Here is a 20,079-nt window from a genome sequence, read left to right as displayed (position 1 = left end):
TCGCGAGCCGGGCGGTTCCGACGCCCGCGCTGAACGGCGGGGGAGGGGCGGGGACGCCTGTGTGCGGGCGGGCGGGCGGGCGCGTCTGCCCTCAGTGAGGCGGGGCGGCGGCGGACGCCCCCGGGCAGGGGCGGGAGTGGCGGAGGGGCCGGCGGTGAGCTGTGAAAGGGGCGGTGAGCGCTGCTCCGGGTTCTAGGCGAGGCTTGGCCTCCCCAGCAGAGACGGGGGGAGGCGGCGGCGGCGGCGGCGGCCCTCGGGCCGGCTGGTGAGGCGATGGCGGCGCCGGCCCCGGGGGCTGGGGCAGCCTCCGGCGGCGCTGGCTGTAGTGGCGGCGGCGGCGCGGCCGGCGGCTCGGGCTCGGGGTCCGCGGGCACCGGGGGCCGGCTCCCCAGCCGGGTGCTGGAGTTGGTGTTCTCCTACCTGGAGCTGTCCGAGCTGCGGAGCTGCGCCCTGGTGTGCAAGCACTGGTACCGCTGCCTGCACGGCGACGAGAACAGCGAGGTGTGGCGGAGCCTGTGCGCCCGCAGCCTGGCCGAAGAGGCGCTGCGCACGGACATCCTCTGCAACCTGCCCAGCTACAAGGCCAAGGTGAGGGGGGAGCGCGGGGCCACGCCGCCGCCCCCGGCCCCGCTCTCCGGGCTGCCCATCGCTGCTGGAGGCAGGCGCCTCGCTTCACCATCCCGCCTTCCCAGTGCGCCCGTCAGTGTCTTCCCTCTCCTCTTCCCCTCCATCAACATCTCTTTGGATGGAAGTTCTGCTCCTTAACCCACTCTACTTCCGTGATACTTTTTAAAGGACCAGATGGTATCGTTTCCATCACTCGTTCTACTTTTCATAGTTGTTCCCTTTAAAAACAGACCACCCTATTGTTGTTCCTTCAATACTCGCATCTTTTTTTCTTTTTCTTTTTTCTTTCTCGGTGCCCTCCAAATAGGCTTTATTAGATCTTCCTGCCTTCGTATTTCGGTTTTCACGCTCACATTTCACCTAACCTTTCCCAAAATCTGATTTATAATCTTTTTTTCTTCTTTATTTTCACCCGGGTTCTCTAATTCTTTCTGTTATGTTTCAGGCTTATAAGAGAGTGTGGTCCTGGGCATTCTGCTACCTGTCAGGATATCAATCGGCATCGCTTAACCATCAAAATACTGCCTTGCCCCACTATTATTGGCTACTTCCTTGCCAACTCCTTCCTAGTTCCATCTTGATGGTGTGTCTCTTTAGTTCTATTTGTCATAGGATTCCGGTTTTGTTGCATTCCCCCTTCTTCCCTTAGCTTATTGTGCATATTCCTGCCTTCTTCATATGCAAATAAAAAATGTCAAGTAACAGGTATGGTTGGGCTGAGAGGACACTGGCGCTCTGAGTTTGAGTAATGGAGAATTTGACCTAGGTAGGGAGGTCAGGGAAGGCCTTCTTTCAAGAAACAATGATAAGCTGAGACTTGAAGGATAAGGATATGTAAGCCAAGGAGTGAGAAGAACCTGCTAGGGGAGAACCTGCTGAGTATGAGGTACAAAAATACATCAGTGTGGCTGGAGTATGGAGAGCAAAAGTGAGGCAGGTTTGAGATAAGATGGGAGAGGTAGACTGGGGCTAAACTATAGGGAAGTCATTTTGAACTATAAGCAAGAGGGGGTTAGGCGTGTGGGGATGGATATCAGTTTGCATTTTTTAAGAGGTTATTTCTAACTTCAGTGTGAAGCACAGGTTGGAGGGAACCTTAGAAATATGGGTAGATCAATTAGGAAATAGGTAGTGGAGCAGGTGAAGAGAAATTAAGGAGAGATTTAGGAAGTAAAATCTACAGGACTTAGATGTGAATTAGGGCTGAGGAAGAGGGAGGTGCTAAGGATGACTCCTAGTTATCTGGCTTACATAACATAGGGATCACCTGGGCTAGATTTACAGGACTAAAAATGAGTTCAGTTTGGGTAGAATAGAATTGACTGTATTTGAGATATCCAAGAGATTTCAGATAGGCACCGGTTACAGTTTGGAGCTTAGAGGAGAGACTAAATTTAAAAAAAAGTTTAATTTGATTGGATTAAAATAGTGGGCAATATGATTGTAAAGGTAAGCTGAAACGAGCTATATCTTGGAGGTCCTTGAAATATAGCTTTGAGTCTATATAGTTTGGGTTTTGTTATATATTTGGAAACCACATATGTTTCATGGAGGAGTAACAAAATAAGAGCTGTGCTTTAGGAAAACTTGGCTGTAAGATGAGTTGGAGAGGACAGGGATTAGTGCCTAGATCGGAGGTACTTAAGTATATAGAACAGATGTATTAAGAAGAGTATAGAGGAGAGAAGGGGATGGTTGGGAGAGCTATTGCAGAGAACAGATCCACATAAGTGGACAGCTACTGACTGGCTGAGTGAGATGAGGAAGAAGGTAGAATCAGATAGGATTTCCAGGGAGCCTGGTAACTGAAAGAAGGATGGGAACAGGCTTGAAATATGTAAAATTGGAAAGTATTGGGAGCTGTCAGTCTATTTGGGATTTGTCTTCTTTTTTCAAAGTTCACATTTTCCATGTCACCTAATAGCATCAATTATTCCAGTCATACTTAGCATCTAACTATAATTTAAGTTTCAGACTTAGATCCTGAAGTAGGTCTTAAAGCTGTTAGTCATAATGTACAGTCCATGTTGTGCATGAGACTGGGGTAGGAATTACATATTATTTTATTTATTTGTGTATTTTTCCATTTCTGAATTTTTGGTATCCATCTCTAAAAGATAAGGACAGTTAACATAGCACAATATCATTACATCTCTAAAGTATAAAGAAACTAACAGTAATTCCTTAATATAAAAAATGCAGTGTTCAGATTTCCTATTGTCTCATAAATATAAATATTTTTTTTAATTTTCAGTTTATTTAATCAAGATTTATATAATGTTCCAATGGCAAACAGTTGACATATCTCTTAAGGCTATAAATTCACCTCCATCTCCCCACCTCTCATCCCTGCAACCTATTTGTTGAAGAAATCAGGTCCTGCCCTGGCTGGTATGCTAAGTGGTCAGAGTGTCGGCCCTTGGACCTAAGGGTCTCGTGTTCGATTCCTGGTTTAGGTCATGTACCTGGGTTGCAGGTTCAGACCTCGCGGCCTCATGCAGGAGGCAACCAATTGATGTATCTCTCTCCATGTTTTTTTTTTTTTTTTTTTTCTCCCTCCCTCCCTCCCTCCCTCCCTCCCTCCCTCCCTCTCTCTCTCTCTCTCTCTCTCTCTCTCTCTCTCTCTCTCTCTCTTCATCCTTCCCTCCTTTCACTCTCTCTCTAAAAAAAAGAAAAGAAAAAAAAAAATCAATGGAAAAATATCCTTGGGTGAGAATGAACAAAAAAATACAAACAATGTTGCCAAGCCCTGGCCAGTATGGCTCACTTGGTTGAGTGTTGTCCCTTGAACCAAGAGGTCGCCGGTTGGATTCCTGGTCAGGGCACATGCCGGGGTTTCAGGCTTGATCCCCAGTGGGGTGTATGCAGGAGGCAGCCGATTGATGTTTCTTTCTCTGCATCTCCCTTCCTCTATGTCTAATATCAATGGAAACATCTTTAAGAAATCGGGTGATTTACCATGTAGTTTCCCTTGGTCTGAATTTTGCGTATTTTATTCCCATGGTGCTGCTTAACATGCTCTTCTTGTCTCTGTATTTCCTAGAGGTTTGATCAGTTTAGGTTAGATTAAACTTTTTGCAAAATAGTTTTTATTAGAATCAAGTGGTTAGGGTGTGTTCAGAGTTGTGTTGTATGATGCAGACTATGGTGGGTAGGAGAGAGAAAGGGGAGAGAGCAAGAGAAAAGTTAGGGAGACTGGATGATCTCAGTTAAGAATAGCTTCATGAAAATGGTAAGATTGGGCTCATCTTAGAGGATATGTGGGAGGAGGAAAGCAGGTATGATATTATAGACAAAATTAACACAAAATTAGAAAGGAAGATAGGAGGAGCCAGATCTAGAAGGCTTTGAAAGCCAGACAGATGAATTTATAGTTGATATGGTCGTCAATATGGAACTATCAAAGATTACTGAACTGGGATGAGATGTAATAAAGATGCTATTTTATTAGAAAGACAGGTCTGGCCCTGGCCAGTTTTTCTCAGTGGTTAGAGCATTGGCCAGGGACTGAAGAGTTGAAGGATCTATCCCAGTGAAGGACATGGACCTTGGTTCCTTGGCTGTGGGCTCAATCCTGGGCTCCAACCAGTGTGGGGATGGCAACCAATTACATCGATGTTTCTCTGTCTCTCCCCCTCCCTTCCAGTCTCTAAAAATCAATGGAAAAGAAAGTATCCTCCTTGCCGAAACCGGTTTGGCTCAGTGGTAGAGCGTTGGTCTGCGGACTGAAGGGTCCCAGGTTCGATTCCGGTCAGGGGCATGTACATTGGTTGCGGGCACATCCCTGGTAGGGGGTGTGCAGGAGGCAGCTGGTCGATGTTTCTCTCTCATCGACGTTTCTAGCTCTCTATCTCTCTCCTTTCCTCTCTGTAAAATATCAATAAAATATATTTTTTAAAAAAGAAAAAAAAAAAGAAAGTATCCTCAGGTGAGGATTACCAAAATAAGTAAGCTATTGACTTATATGTGAGTTGGATTAGGTGACTTTTAAGGCCCTTTCTAATGCTGAAATTCTGTGATTCTGGAGTTGATTTCTCAGGTTAACTAAAGCAATAGGTCCCAGCCTTTGGCTGCTTTTGGGTAGTTTGAACAAAGTAGAAAAATTTTTTTTTTTTTTAAGCCAGAAGCGGACACATATGTAATAGCTTAATCAATAAAGAAAATAAAAATAAATAAATAAAATAAAAGGAGGTGAGGGAAGCCAAATGCTTTAAATTATTAAAACATGAGAAATTGTTATTATTTATACAGAATAGCAGTTTTTATGCTATCTTTATTTTGGAAGCTTAAAAAAAATGGTAATTTCTGAAGGTTAACTAACCTTTCCTACCAGTAGAAGCTGTTCTTGAATAGCTATCTCTTTATAAGTTCTAGTGGTTGAATTTAGATGCTATCTAGGGAGATTATTTAATTTGGTAAAATGAGACTGGTGCTGTCTCAGTGTATGAGTAATATCTAGCCAGGAGGCTGGGGATCTAATACTGTTTGTGGTTATTAAAATTTTTCATAAACTTTAGAGCTGCTATGACTAAGTTCTCTCTTTTACTTAAAATATTCTTTTTAGTTGTCAGGATTGCCAACATAAAAAACTATACATCTCTTTTTTTTTTTTTTACATAAAAATAATTGAATATAAACTAGAGTAGAGAAAATATTTAATGAACCCCCCTATACCTATCACCAAGCCTTACCAATAATTAATTAATAGATAATCTAGTTTTGTGTTTACCCTACCCACTCCTACTCCAACCCTGGATATTTCAAAGCAGTTCCCAGATATCATTATGTTATGCATAATCATTTCAGTATCATCTCTAAAATATATGAATTCTTATATATAATATATTTTGATATTTTAAGAAGTCTATTTGGAGAAATACCACGAGTTAGAATTTTGGTCAGAAATGAAACAGTTGGCGGTTGTTTTAAATGTTATGTTAGTGGCACATCCTAAAACTAGCAATTTTTTTAAATGTTTATTTATATTACTTAAAAATATGTAACTTTATTATTTAAAAACACAGCCTGAGGTTTGGGTACTTTTAATTTTTATTTATTCCTCACCCAAGGATCTGCATTACTTTTAGAGAGAAAAGGGAGGGAAGAAGGGAAGAGGGGGTAGAGATAAAAAGAAAAACATAGATGTGAGACAGAACATCAATCAGTTGCCTCCCATACATGCCTCGACCAGGGATTGAATCTGTAACCTAGGTCTGTGCTCAAAGTGGGACTCGAACCCACAACCTTTCTGTGTACAGAATGACACTCCAACCAACTGAGCCACATCGGCTAGGGCTAGGTACCTTTTAATATTTAAGAAAAATCAAACTTCTCTTTTTTGGTCTGTTTTTTCATCTTTTCAGGTACGTGCTTTCCAACATGCCTTCAGCACTAATGACTGCTCCCGGAATGTCTACATCAAGAAGAATGGCTTTACTTTACATCGAAACCCCATTGCTCAGAGCACTGATGGTGCAAGGACCAAGATTGGTTTCAGTGAGGGCCGCCATGCATGGGAAGTGTGGTGGGAGGGCCCTCTGGGCACTGTGGCAGTGATTGGAATTGCCACAAAACGGGCCCCTATGCAGTGCCAAGGTTATGTGGCACTGCTGGGCAGTGATGACCAGAGCTGGGGCTGGAATCTGGTGGACAATAATCTACTACATAATGGAGAAGTCAATGGCAGTTTTCCACAATGCAATAATGCACCAAAATATCAGGTGAGAAACTAGGTATTTTCTTTAATGTGGGCCTTTGTTAAATCATGCCTTAATTTGTTTTAAATTTGCAAAATTTTATATAGTGGCTTTGTATGTCCTTTTTGGTAATTTTTTATTAAATAGTGTAACTGGCCTTTTTTTTTTTCTATTCTGATAAGTTTTTAGTATCTCAATATTTGTTTCTTAATACATATTCAACCTTGAGCAGTTCATCTTTGCTCTAAATCAGGCATTGGCAAACTTTTTCTGTACAGGGCCAGATAGTAAATATTTTAAGCTATTACAACTATTCAATTCTGTTTTTATAGCACAAGAGCAGCCATAAATAATACGTAAATGAATGAGCATAGCTGTGTTTCAATAAAATCTTATTTATAGGCTGTAGGCTAGATTTGGCTCAGGGGCCATAGTTCGCCAACCTTGTACTCTAAATTGTCATTTTTCCTTTAAGGCACCTCCAAATCTGCTTTTTCTAGACATCTCACCCCCATGAAATCACCTGTGTGCATGCATACACATATCCTCTGCTACTTAGTAATCTGTGGATTCAAAGCTCTGGATGTGTCAGTAATTTCTATAAAGACTGGCAAGCTCAGGCAAACTTCTACATTTTAAAATTCTTTTCATCTTAGCCTCATATTTATGTTAGTTTAGGGTCAAAATTATAGTTCCTATTTGTAAAAGCTATATGATTCACATAGGTCTAAAACATAGTAATCTGATAAGAAATTATAAATTTTAAGGAATTATAGATTGCATATTTCAGGAAAACATGTGGCTTGAAAGTTCTAACCTCAGTAATAACGTCAAGGCAGGGATTCTAAAGTAGAAGAACTAAAAAATACATTCAGTTTCCTGAGGTTTTCTTTCATAGAATTCTTCACTGTGCTTTAAGGCTCTAAGAAGAGCATTTGGACTTTGGCTATAAAATCCTGTGACCAGCCTTGTGGTGATTTTGTAATGAAAAACTTTTGGTCTTTGTTTTTCAGAGAACATGCTCTGTATGATTTCAATTTTTTAAAATTTATTGAGACTAGCCGGGACTGGTTTGGCTCAATGGATAGAGCGTCGGCTTGGGGACTGAAGGGTCCCAGGTTCGATTCCGGTCAAGGGCATGTGCCTTGGTTGCGGGCATATCCCCAGTGGGGGGTGACTCTCTCATCGATGTTTCTAACTCTATCTCTCTCCCTTCCTCTCTGTATAAATCAATAAAAAATATATTTAAAAAAATAAAAATTAAAAATAAAATTTATTGAGACTTGGCTTAGTCCCAGAATATAATCTGTCTTGAAAGTTTTGCATGTGTGCTTGAAGGGAACATATATTCTGTTGTTGTATGGACTATTCCACAAATCACATTTTGGTCAAGTTGATTGTGTTCAATCTTCTATATCCTTACTGATTTTTCCTTCTATCTGTTCTATCATTTATTGAAGAGTAGTATTGAAATTTCCATTATACTTGCTAATTTTTTTTTTTTTTCATTTCTGTCAGTTTTTGCTGCTTGTATTTTGGAACTCTCTTCTTAGGTGCACATACATACATACTTATCATTGTTATATCTCCCAGTTTGATTAACTATTATCATTATGAAATGACCTTCTCTGACTCTAGTGATATCCCTTGTCTTTTTTTTTTTTTACTTTTAGAGAAAGAAAGGGAGAAGCTTAGAGAGATAGAAATGGCTATGAGAGAGAGACATGGATTGGCTGCCTCCTGCACGGCTCCTACTGGGGATTGAGCCCAAAACCCAGGCACATGCCCTAACTGGAAATCGAACCAGGGACCTCTTGGTCCATAGGTCGACATGCAACCACTGAGCCACACCAGGCAGGCAGTATTGGTTTTCTTTAAGTCTATTTTTCTATTTTCTCTGATGTTAATGTAGCCACTCCAACTTTCTTATACTTATTAATGCTTACTTTCTTGTGCAAGGTGCTCTTTTCCCCCCATCCCTTTACTTTTTTTTTTTTTTAATTTATCTCTATTGTTCAAAGTATTATATATGTCCTCTCCCCCCGTTGACCTCCCTCCCTCCACTTCACTTCCTTCCACTCCCCAGGCCTTCCCTGCACTATTGTCTATCCATGGATAATGCATATATGCAGGTAAGTTCATTGCTTAATCTCTTCCCACTCCCCCTCCCCACCACCACCACCACCTTTTCCAAAATAGGTCAGTCTGTTGCATGCTTCAATGTCACTGGATCTTTTTTGTTCCTCAGTTTATTTTATTAGATTCCACATATAAGTGAGATCATGTGATACTTGTCTTTCTTTAACCAGCTTATTTTGCTTAGCATAGTACTCTCCTGGTCCCTCCATACTGTCTCAAAGGGTAAGAGATACTTTTTAAAAAAATTTTTTTATTTTATTTTATTTTTTTACTTTAATTTATTTTGTGCTGAATTTACTCCCGGGCCATAAGTTTTTGTTTCTTCAGTTTCTTCTGAGATATCTTCTTCTGCGCCACCTCCTCTTCCGGCTCGGGAACGATCTGCTCCTTCTCAGTGAGGATCATCTCACTGTGGCAGGGAGAGCTCGTGTAGGGTTAATACGCCCAGGAGCCCTGTAGGTTCTACGCCGCATCTTGGGCGCTTTGTTCACCTGAATGTGCTCGATGACCAGAGAGTCTACATCTACCCTTAAGTTCAGCATTGCTCTCGGCATTTTTCAGCATGTGCAGCAAAAATTCAGCACTCTTTTTGGGCCACCGACCTTGTGTCCAGCCCCACTGTTTTGCCTGGGCGCACCTACCAACGCCACCATTGTAACGACGGAACGGCACGCACTGCTTCTTTAAGGTGACGTCCTTCAGATACTTGGTGGCTTTCCGAACATGCATGCCCTTGATGGCCTGGGCAGTTTCACGCGTGTTCTTGAAGTGAACGCGGAGATTGGACCCTCTCGATTTGCATGATTTTGTGGGGTTCTCTGGGTCTAGCGAATAGCGGACCATCTTCGGAAGTCACCTAGGGCCGCTTTGGGGGAAGAGGAGGACGATACTTTTTTTTTTTATAGCTGCATAGTATTGCATGGTGTAAATGTACCACAGCTTTTTAATCCCTTTATCTACTGATGGGCACTTGGGCTGTTTGCAGATATTAGCAATTGTAAATAATGCTGCTATGAACATAGGGATGCATATATTCTTTCTGATTGGTGTTTCAGGCTTTTTAGGATATATTCCTAGAAATGGCATCACTGGGTCAGATGGCAGTTCCATTATTAATTTTTTTTAGGAAACTCCACACTGTTTGCCATAGTGATTGGCTCATTCTGCATTCTCACCAGCGGTGTACCAGGACTCCTTTTTCTCCACATCCTTGCCAGCACTTGTTTGTTGAGGTAGTACCTCATTGTCATTTTAATTTGCTTCCCTGATAATTAGTGATGTTGAGCATTTTTTCATATGTCTCTTGGCCACTTGTATGTCTTCTCTGGAGAAGTGTCTATTCAGGTCTTCTGCCCATTTAAAATACATGTATATATTTTATTGATTTCAGAGAGAAAGAAAGAGGGATGGGGAAGTGGGGCGGGGGGGGGTGGGGGAGAGAAAGAAAGATCAATTATGAAATAGAATCATTGATTGGCTGCCTCCTGCATGTCCCAAGCATGCAACTCAGGCATGTGCCCTGATTGGGAATCAAACTGTGACCTCCTGGTTCATGAGTTGACACTCAACCATTGAGCCACCCTGGCCACACCCATTTTTTAATTGGGTTGTTTATCTTTTGTTCAGTTCTATGAATACTTTATATACTTTGGAAATTAACTCCTTATCAGATGTATCATTGCCAAATATGTTCTCCCATACAGTGGGTTCCCTTTTCAATTTGATGATGGTTTCTTTTGCTATACAGAAGTTTTTTATCTTGATGTAGTCCCATTTGTTTATTTTTTCCTTTGTTTCTCTTGCCCTGGGTGATGTATCAGTAAAAATTCTGCTACATGAGATGTCTAATATTTTGCTGCCTATGCTTTCTTCTGAGATTTTTATGATTTCATGAGTTATATTTAAATCTTTAATCCATTTTAAGTTTATTCTTTTTAAAAATACATATTTTATTAATTCTTTACAGAGAGAAAGGGAGAGGGATAGAGAGTTAGAAACATCGATGAGAGAGAAACATTGATCAGCTGCCTCCTGCACACACCCCACTTGGTATGTGCCCGCAACCAAGGTACATGCCTTTGACCAGAATTGAACCTGGGACCCTTTGAGTCCACAGGCCAACAATGCTCTATCCACTGAGCCTAACCAGTTAGGGCTAAGTTTATTCTTGTGTATGGTGTAAGTTGGTGATCTAGTTTCATTCTTTTGTATGTATCTGTCCAATTACTCCCAACACCATTATTGAAGAGACTGCCTTGACTTCATTGTATATTCTTGTTACCTGACAAATTGTTTGCCTTCATTTCATTAGTTCCTTTTCTGGCAATTCCTTCTTTTCTTTCATGTCAGGGTTGTTTCTTTGTCTCCTTTTTTTTGCTGACCCTTTGTATTTTTCCCCATGTATTAGATCAAACTGTTATGGGTCCCAATAGGTTGGCCTTATGTAGTAATTGTTTTGTGGGACCCAGTGATTCAGTAGCTTAGATTTCCTGAGCTGGATGCTCTAGGAATGTCCCTTGTGTGAGTTATTTGAATTCTGTTGTCATTGGGTCTTGAATGCTGTTGTTCTGTTCGTGAATGGAATCTCCTCTCAGGCTGGCTGACTGTGAGGTTCACCCCCAACCGCATTGTGCGAGCTCTAGTGGAGGTGCTGAAAGAACAGAACAAAACACAACAAAATAGCCCAAGCCAGTTTCTCAGTCATTAGAGCATTGGCCTGCAGAATAAAGGATCTCAGGTTCAATTCTGGTCAAGGGCATGTACCTCTGTTATAGGTTTGATTCCTGGCTCCAGTAGGGCACGTACGGGAGAAACCAGTTGTGTCTCTCTCACATCGGTATTTCTGTCTGTCTCTCACCTTCCCGTCTATTCTCTCAAAATTCAATGGAAAAAAATATCCTTGAGTGAGGATTAACAACAGCAAAAAACACAACAAACAAAATAAAAACAAGGCCCCTACAAAAACAACAAAAGGAACCACAAAAGAAGAAAGAATTAGGTAAGAGAAGAGAGAGCAAGAATAATAGAAGAAAACAAAGAAAAAATATAAGGAGAAAAAAGGGAAAGAAAAATGAATATGAAAAGGCAGAGATAAAATAAAGAAAATCAGGATAAAGAATAGGGGAAGGATAATGGTATAAAAGAGAAAAGGAAGAAAAATATTTGAAAAGAAAAATAGAGGAGAGAGCAGATAGACTAAAAAATAAGAAAAGGAAAAAAGATGAGAAAGCAGGAGGAAAGGGAAAAAAATAAAAGGGAAGAGAAAAATTAAATATATGAAAGAGAAAATAGAGACTAAAATAATAACAAATAAATAAAGCAGAAAGAAAGATTTTTTGAAAAAGGCAAAAAGAAAGTGAGTGGCATTCATCAGCAGAGATTAGTGCCTCCTGGGAGCTGCCTCTGGATTCTGTTTTTCTGCTGATTGCAGCTCACTGTGTTGTCTGCCAACTCTGAGCTTCCTGGGAAGTAGTTAGGTGCTAACCACTGTCAGAAACTCCGATACGGCTGTCAGCCAGCTCTGTGCTGGGGGATGGGGGGGTCTCAGTATAGAAACAGTTACCCTGCAGGCACCCCTGTCTGGGAGAAAGGTCCCCTCCACACACTTCTTGCTCTGATGCCAGACAATCCAGTTGGACTCTATCTGCTTCTAGATCTCCCTGAGACGTTGCCCTAGCGCTGGAACTCAGCCGACTGTAAGTTTGTGCACCTGCCCTTTAAGAGGAACTGCGGGGACTTGGGCAGCCTCTGTATCACTCCTGCACAATTCCTGCTGGTTTGTACAGCCCAAAATTACAGGGACTTCTCTTCCCAGCTCTGGAACCCTGGGCCGGAGCTGGGATCCTTGCTCCTCACAGAAGGCCTCTGCAGCTGAGATATCCCTCCCATTTGGAAAAGCCACATGGGGGTGTGGGGCCAGCCCATTTTGTCCCACCGCCCCTCTATCAGTCTCTGTGTTCTTTCTTCTTTACTTCTCTAGTTGTAAGACTTCCATTCAGTCAGCTTCCAAGTGGTTTTGAATGATGGTGGTTGTTTATTTTAGTTGTAATTTTGATGTGGTTGTGTAAGTGGCGAGTACCGCCCTTTACTTATGCCACCATCTTGGTTCTTTCTCTATTGACTGCTCCTCCCCTTCCCCCCCAAATAGGAGTTACACTTTCCTGTTTTCATATCCACCAAGGCTTTCTTGTTCTAGCAGGCAGTTAACTTGTCTTAACTCAAACTGTAAACTGTCTCCCCCATAGTGTGCAGCAGCTAATGGCTTTGTTCAATTTTATTTTTTTTACTTCTCATTGCTACTTTTTCAGCCTAGTTCCTTAGAGGTTTCCTCTGTATCTGTGTAATAAGAGCGGTCACACAAGAATTGGGCAGGGTTTATTCTCAGATTGTGGGGCTCATCCTCTTAGTGGTTCTGTTGCTTCTCGAGCGCCCACTCTAAAGTTCCAGTTACTCTATCATCTGCAAGTTTTGCCCTCTGACACCTGAAGCTAGTAAGACTTCTGCTTTCCGCTCCCTTTGCTGTGTGCATGCTATATGCTCAATCAAAGGTGAAGCAAAGTTGTAAATTTCACCAGGAGGGATACTGCCTTTTTTTCATCTTCTGTAAAATAGGGATAACATCTAGGATTGATATGCAAATAAAGCACACAACCAATACCCAACAAAATATTAACTTTTCATTTCTATATTTTTATTACTATTGTTCATGTTTTGTTGGTGGTAATGGTAATGATAATTAGGATGTGTTTGGGCCCATTAAATAGGTTGATGGGCAAAGGGAGGAAAAAAGCAGATGTTAGTAGTTATTTGTGATAAGAAATACAACAAAGGGAAGTACCGTATTTTTCGGACCATAAGATGCACTTTCCCCCCCCCCCCCGAAGTGGGGGGAAAAAGTCCCTGTGTCTTATGGTCCAAATATAGCCTACACATATACTGTAAAAAAAAAGTTTTTTTACTTGCCCGGCTCTGTGTGGTCTCTGTGTGCTTGCCCGGCTCTAAAATGGTTCTAAATGCTGCTGTTTACTTTACAGGGTTGATTACATGTGTTTATGACTGTGATGTTGGGTTTTAATGCACATAAAATATTTTAGGACACTATTTGTTTCAGAATCTTTTTTTCTTCATTTCCCTTCTCTAAAAACTGGTGCGTCTTATGGTCCGGTGCGTCTTATGGTCCGAAAAATACGGTATTATATTAACAGCAGGTATTATCATAATTGGGAAGTATTAAATTGATATATATAGATTTATTATTGATATATATATATATATATATATGCAGACCTGAGTTTGCTTCCCAGTAGTCACTTATTTAAAAAAAAAAAAACACCTACATGGATGTACCTTGAACATTATGCTAAATGAAATAAACCAGACACAGAAAGACAAATATTGTATGATTCCACTTATAACAGGCACCTAGAATGTTCATATTCATAGTCAGAAAGTAAAACAGAGGTTATCAGAGGCTGGGGGATGAGAAGAACAAAATGGGGAGTTATTTTTATTGAATACAGAGTTTATATTGGAGATGATAAAGTTTTGGGTATAGATAATGGATGGTTATACAACACTATGAATATATTTGATGCCACTGAATTATATACACTTACAAATGGTTAAAATTATAATATTGTTGTATATATTTTACTACAATAAAAAGTACATATCTATATATATAAAAGCTTAAGCGACCGTTTGACTGGTAGCTATGACGTGCACTGAGGGTGTTTCTACCTCTCCCTCTTTTTTTCAGAGAGGGAAAGGTAGAAACATCAGTGATGAGAGAGTATCATTGATTGGCTGCCTCCTGCACGCCCCACACTGGGGATCAAGCCCACAACCCAGGCATGTGCCCTTGACCAGAATCAAACCTGGGACCCTTCAGTCCACAGGCCGACACTCTATCCACTGAGTCAAACCAGCTAGGGCAAGGTGCATATTTTTTATGGATGAATAATACCCGTGTATCTGTGTGTGAATACTTTAGTAATTTGAAAAGATTACTTAGATAGCCTTTTTTGAGTAAAATATGATACCAAGTTATAGATTTTAGTGATATCCTTCTTAAGAAAAGCCTGGAAACAAAGAGTAAATAAGATTAGAGGACAGTTCTAGGGGACATTTGAATTTTCAGTATTAAATGTATATTCCATGTAAGTCTTAACTAAAAACAAGTCAAGCAGTTATGATAAAATTGATGTATATTCTTCTATATGTTTCTCCCTATCTAGAAATCTTCTCTTTTGGTTTTTCTAGATAATATATCCTATCTAATAAAGAGGGAATATGCTAATTGACCCTCATGCCATTGCAAAGATGATGGCACCCACAGCCACTAAGGAAGGAATATGCTAATTGGCTGTCCATCCTCAAATATGGCGGCACCCACAGCCAACAATAAGGGAATATGCCAATTGACTGTCACACTCTCAAAGATGGTGATGCCTACAGCCAATAAAGAGGGAATATGCTAATTGACTGCCCGCCCTCAGAGATGGCGGCGCTCACAGACACAGATGGTGGCACCCAGTCCCCTCAGCCTTGCCAAGGTGGCTCCTGCCTATCTCCAGAGCCCCCCAGTCCTCTCAGTACCCCAGCTGCCCAGGACCAGCCCAAGGTGCAGGCAAGCCTCGGATGGCAACTGCCCAGCCACCCAGGGTCGCCCAAGGCTCAGGTAACCAGGGCCAGCCGGAGCTTGTGCTGCCGGCAGTGGCAGCAGCAGAGGTGTGATGGGGCGTCGCCTTCCCCTGATCACTGGGTCAGCCCCCAACCCTGAGGGCTCCCAGACTGTGAGAGGTAGCAGGCCGGGCTGAGGGATCCCCCTCCCACACACACACACTCCACTGTAAGAATTTTCATGCACTGGGCCTCTAGTTCTTAATATTTTCAGCCTGTTCATTTGTATTATGTTTCTATTAGCTATGCACTTTGTGGGTGTGTTTTTTCTCTAATCTTTTGATATCTGTTTGCAGATAGGAGAAAGAATTCGAGTCATCTTGGACATGGAAGATAAGACTTTAGCTTTTGAACGTGGATACGAGTTCCTGGGGGTTGCCTTTAGAGGACTTCCAAAGGCCTGCTTGTATCCAGCAGTTTCTGCCGTGTATGGCAACACAGAAGTGACTTTGGTTTACCTTGGAAAACCTTTGGATGGATGACAGTGGCTTTCTTGGGATGAAAGACAGAGTAGAGGAGATATCTGCTTGTGGAAAGTAAAATCATGAAGTGACAGTGTCATACATGCATGTCCAAGAAACATCCTGAAAAACATGAAAATGTTAACTGTAGAAGCAACTCTACAGCAAAGATAATCTTAACGTTTCCTCTTTCTCCTGGGCCAGAAAAATCCTCAGGGTTGCAGTTGGTTGAGTGGGCAGTTGACATATGCATGTTGCAACAGAATTTGTCTCTAAGCAAGCAATGTGTTATTTCCAACTTTTAAGGTGAGATCTTAGAGATGCTGTAAAAGGGATAAGAAGGAAATAGCAAGATTTTAAAGTAGTGTGTTTATGAAGAAAGACTGGTACTGTTTTACATCTGCCTGTTTTGTTTTGTTTTCAGACCCTTTCCCCCGCAGCCAGCTTGACTATTAGAAAAGTATGAAACTGGTTGGGTTTTATTTAATATTTTTAATATATTGAGAAGCATGGTCTGCTTGGACTGCACTTCTCTAACAGTGAGATGTAAAATTGTGCAGCTATTTTAAAAGTTGTATATACAGTATGTGTGTAAAAACAAACAGGACAGAACGGTTGCTTTGTTCTAGTTCAATTTCTTAAAAACCACTACATGGTACAAAATTAAAATGACATTAAGGGACAATTAGGTAACTACAAGGAAGAGGATTTTAAGAGGAGTTGTGTTGTATTGGCTCATTTTGTGTTAGATTTGGTTTACAGCTTTCATAACTATTATAGTCCTTTTTTTAATGATCAAAATTATTATAAAAATATTTTAATATACTGGATAAAGATTGAGGGGAGGCAAATTTCTTTCAAATTATACATATAATAATGTCCACCTTATAGTATCTGGTTTTTTTTTGTTTTTTGTTTTTCATTTTTTGGCCTGAGAAAGTGTCTCATAAAACACAGAATATTGGTATTTGCTCTTGTAGGCCTCAAATATGAAAGCCGTTAGTCACAGATCTTAGGGAAAGAATTGATTAATGGTCCTTTTATTTTGTAACTTTATACTGCTGTAGATATTATAATTTTTTTTAAATTTTCATATTGTTTACAACATGCAACAATCTAAGCCTCAAACTCTTCATTGGGTTATCAAGAAAATGTTTACTCACCCACCTGGAACAGTGCCAACCTGAACCTAGGTTAAGAATGTTCTTAATCTTATTGTAGATAATTGCCCCCATGGGACTTGAAATAAAACACCTTATGCTGAAAACTTCAGGTTGGCAATATTTTGAAGGTTTCATTGTAGAAGAACTTAACTTTAATTCCTATTCAGAATTTTTGACTAATAACCAATTTCACTAATACTCTTTCAAATCTAACATATATGATTTGATATTTTCTTTTGTTAGAAGAGAAACAAGCATCTTTCTGTATGAAAGTATATATTGTATGGTTTCAGATAAATCTTTGTGATAAGAATTGACTAAGGCAAGTGGAATCTTTGTACTTTTTTAGGTTATGGTTGTATGTATATTTTGTCTTAAATCTAATAAAATTAGGGACAGCAAGCAGCAGTCTGGGGGTCTTGGGTTGCTGCTTGAGAGTTAAAGGTTATCAATATCCTATGAAGTAGGGGATTTCAGTCATGAACAAAAATTTATTTTTATCACGTGACAGGCTTACAAATATTTGTTGTGTGTTTGATATGTTGCTTAAAGATAAAATCTGTTACAGATTCTTTTCCATACCCATGTCAAGAAGAAACCTGGAAACCATTTTCAATAGTACAAAGCAAAATTATTTTACATATATTAAAGAGTATAGATGCTACATAAATTGATTTTTCTTGCTATGGAATGAATCGATTTGGTAAAGTGTTTAAAATTTAATTAAAGAAGACAGCTGGTCAGGATGAAAATTGAATTAGTTAGAAAATTTAAAAATCTTTTAAATACTTGTTTCTTTTTCAGATTGTGATACAGCCAATTCTAAGAGCTTTGTCTTGTTTATAACTTCTGTTTTGACTTAGTAAACATTTATTTTGTAACAAACTTTTGAAGGTGCTGAATGGAAAACAGAAACACATGGTTATTGCATATCAAACCTAGAATTAAATAATTGCCTAAATATTTAATAACAAGCTATTCTTATCTCAAAGATTTAAATTCACTAATATCCCATTTGCAAATTTTATAAAATGGAGATTCATAGCACAAGAATTGGGGGAATGAAGAGCCTTCATTTATAACCTGGTAAATGAATTTGTTACTAGAGACCAATAGTAGCTGTACAGAATAGTAAAACTATTACAATGTTCAAGGAAATGGAATCTTTTTTCATTGGTGCTGAGCAGTTAAGTAGAATGAGGTATCTAAACCAGTAGTCTCAACCTCAGCTGTATTTTGGAATCATGTGTATTGAAAATGTTGATATTTGGTCTCATACCCTAAGATTTTGATCTTGGTCTGGGATATGACATTGCCATAAGGATTAAAATAATTCTAGATGATTTTCAAATATGTTGTCAATTTGGGTTCAAAATTAATGTTAGGTTTTCTCATCTGCCAAAAACAAACAAAATCCTTGTTCTCTCCATTACCTTACACGAATATTGAGGGTAGAGAAAATAATGTCAAAAGGCTTGTATGATGGATAAGAGGTGCTATTGAAAGACAAAGTAGTAGTTGTATTTCAACTGAAACTTTGGCAGGAAAAATGTGTAACTGAATTTGCTTTGTTGACTTGAGAAACCAGGAGCATTCTCTAGCTCTTTAGTGAAGCATGCAGATGTGTAAGCAGACATTACTGTTACTCTCACTCATACTATGGAATTCTGTCATACTTGAGATAGGCAGTTTTCATTATCTGCTTTTACATAGGAAAGAAGAAATATTAAGACTTAAAGTCTGTAATGGTGAATGGCTCATAATTAAAACATTTCATACAAAGAAATCTGTGGTTAGTATATATCATTTCACTGTTGCCATTTTTTTTCATCATCTCACTTTAGACTGTTAAGCCATTTATTTCATCTCCTTCATTTTATTCATGTAAGTTTAGGTTTAGACTTGAGAAAGCACCTAAAGCAAGAAGGTTTTGCCCAGTTGAATACTTAAAAGTCATGGCTCAATAATTAGGCATCTTCTGCAATTCACATATGGTTTTACCTGGGAAAGAGTTTAGAAAATAACAGAGCACTAAACCATATTGTAGGTATAATTAACTTTTAATTTAAGTACCCCAATGCTGTTTATATAGACGACAATGTTAATATTTTTGATCATTTTAAAAAATGAGCAGTTTGAAGAGATAGACACGTAAGGAGTTTTAAATTAGCATTGAGAAGATTACACCCCAGAAATCAAGGCCACCACATTCAGAACCACTTTGAAGCCTTCTTTGAAGGACCAGTCCATCCCCAACCCAAATACTATCCTCACAAAGCATTCCTCGGTTGCAATAGCAGAATGTAATCTCTTCTTCCTTGAAATTCCCCTATTTTTATATTTTATCTATACTTAAGCTGTATTACTTTATACCTCGTATAAATTTATTTATATTTATTGATTATTTGTTGGTTTCTTATCTCCCCTGAACATCTTTGGACAGGATCACTGATGGACTCTTCATGTCCACATCATCTCAGTCCAATAGGCAGGTGCTCGCATATTTGCTGAAGGAACATATAAAGAACTATGTAGGAAGACAAAAATTACTCTGAAGTTATAGTCTACAGTAACAAAGATAGATTAGAAATTCTGTATCCTGTCCAAGTGAAGCACAAAGGAAAATGATGCAACTCTGAGGCTAATAAGGAAGAAATAATGACTGTGAACATTTTAGCCATTTCCTTTTATTCTTAAATATTGGTAAACTCTGATTTTTAGTTCTTGGTGTAGATTTAATATTTGTTTAAAATTAAAATTCTGTATTTTAATTTTTGAAATCCTGTTATTTTGCTTTGGTTTCATAATAAAAAGTTAAAAAAAATTTAACCACCTGTGATTGCTTACATTTAAAACAAAGAACTTCTTTGTACATTAGTCAGAAAGAAAAACGAGAACCTTAAGCCTAATGGGATTTACCTACAAATTCCATGGCGCCTAATACGGGGATCTACTTTTCCCATGTTTAGAGTGGAACGTAGATAGGGAATAGTAATTCACTAGGATCCTGTTCACCTACTGTCTCCACCCCCAGCTAACAGTTGTTTGACAGTGTGGTAGTTTGCCAAGAGTAAAAAGAGACTGGCATGGCTGAACAAATGGCTCCTGTGATCCAAAATCTTATGAGAGAATCAGTTGATCATGTTGCTCAAAGTTGCTTGATGTATTAATATGCTAAAATTTATGCAAAGGGTTTTAATTTTCTTCAAGAAAAGTGTAAGACTTCTGTGTCTTTTTGTTCAGGGATAGCTTTACCAGTCTGTTGTCCTATTTTCTTTTTTGGATCCTCCCCCGAACCGTTTGCTTTATATT

At 39.6% G+C, this 20,079-nt stretch overlaps 1 protein-coding gene and 1 pseudogene across 3 annotated transcripts; one reads left to right on the top strand and one right to left on the bottom strand.

Moving 5' to 3' along the window:
* Positions 1 to 112: 112 nt before the first annotated feature.
* On the top strand, positions 113 to 19,596 carry FBXO45 (F-box protein 45). 2 transcript variants are annotated; one of them, XM_084871741.1, is made up of 3 exons: positions 113 to 588; positions 5,991 to 6,347; positions 9,589 to 9,627. In XM_084871741.1, exons 1-3 carry the CDS (start codon positions 274 to 276, stop codon positions 9,610 to 9,612), a joined length of 696 nt encoding a protein of 231 aa, XP_084727867.1. In that variant the 5' UTR covers positions 113 to 273; the 3' UTR covers positions 9,613 to 9,627. The 2 variants fall into 2 exon arrangements, with proteins under 2 accessions (XP_084727867.1, XP_084727866.1); XM_084871740.1 differs by lacking the exon at positions 9,589 to 9,627 and adding an exon at positions 15,440 to 19,596 and having other exon boundaries at positions 119 to 588.
* Positions 8,708 to 9,364, bottom strand: LOC311616399 (large ribosomal subunit protein uL22-like; annotated as a pseudogene). The gene has a single exon. The product of its transcript is annotated as a large ribosomal subunit protein uL22-like (transcript).
* Positions 19,597 to 20,079: the final 483 nt, after the last annotated feature.

Source organism: Pipistrellus hanaki, assembly GCF_964339955.1.
Source record: "Pipistrellus hanaki genome assembly, chromosome: 2".
NCBI lineage: Eukaryota > Metazoa > Chordata > Mammalia > Chiroptera > Vespertilionidae > Pipistrellus > Pipistrellus hanaki.
The sequence above is the reverse complement of the archived record's forward strand: the minus strand, read 5'-3'. Positions and strand labels throughout refer to the sequence as shown.

Excerpts from the sequence above, each read along its gene's own strand:
- FBXO45 (XM_084871740.1), top strand. The coding sequence starts at position 274 with ATGGCGGCGCCGGCCCCGGGGGCTGGGGCAGCCTCCGGCGGCGCTGGC. Across the intron at positions 589-5,990 it reads TGCCCAGCTACAAGGCCAAG|GTACGTGCTTTCCAACATGC; the intron begins GTGAGGGGGGAG and ends TCATCTTTTCAG. Across the intron at positions 6,348-15,439 it reads ATAATGCACCAAAATATCAG|ATAGGAGAAAGAATTCGAGT; the intron begins GTGAGAAACTAG and ends ATCTGTTTGCAG.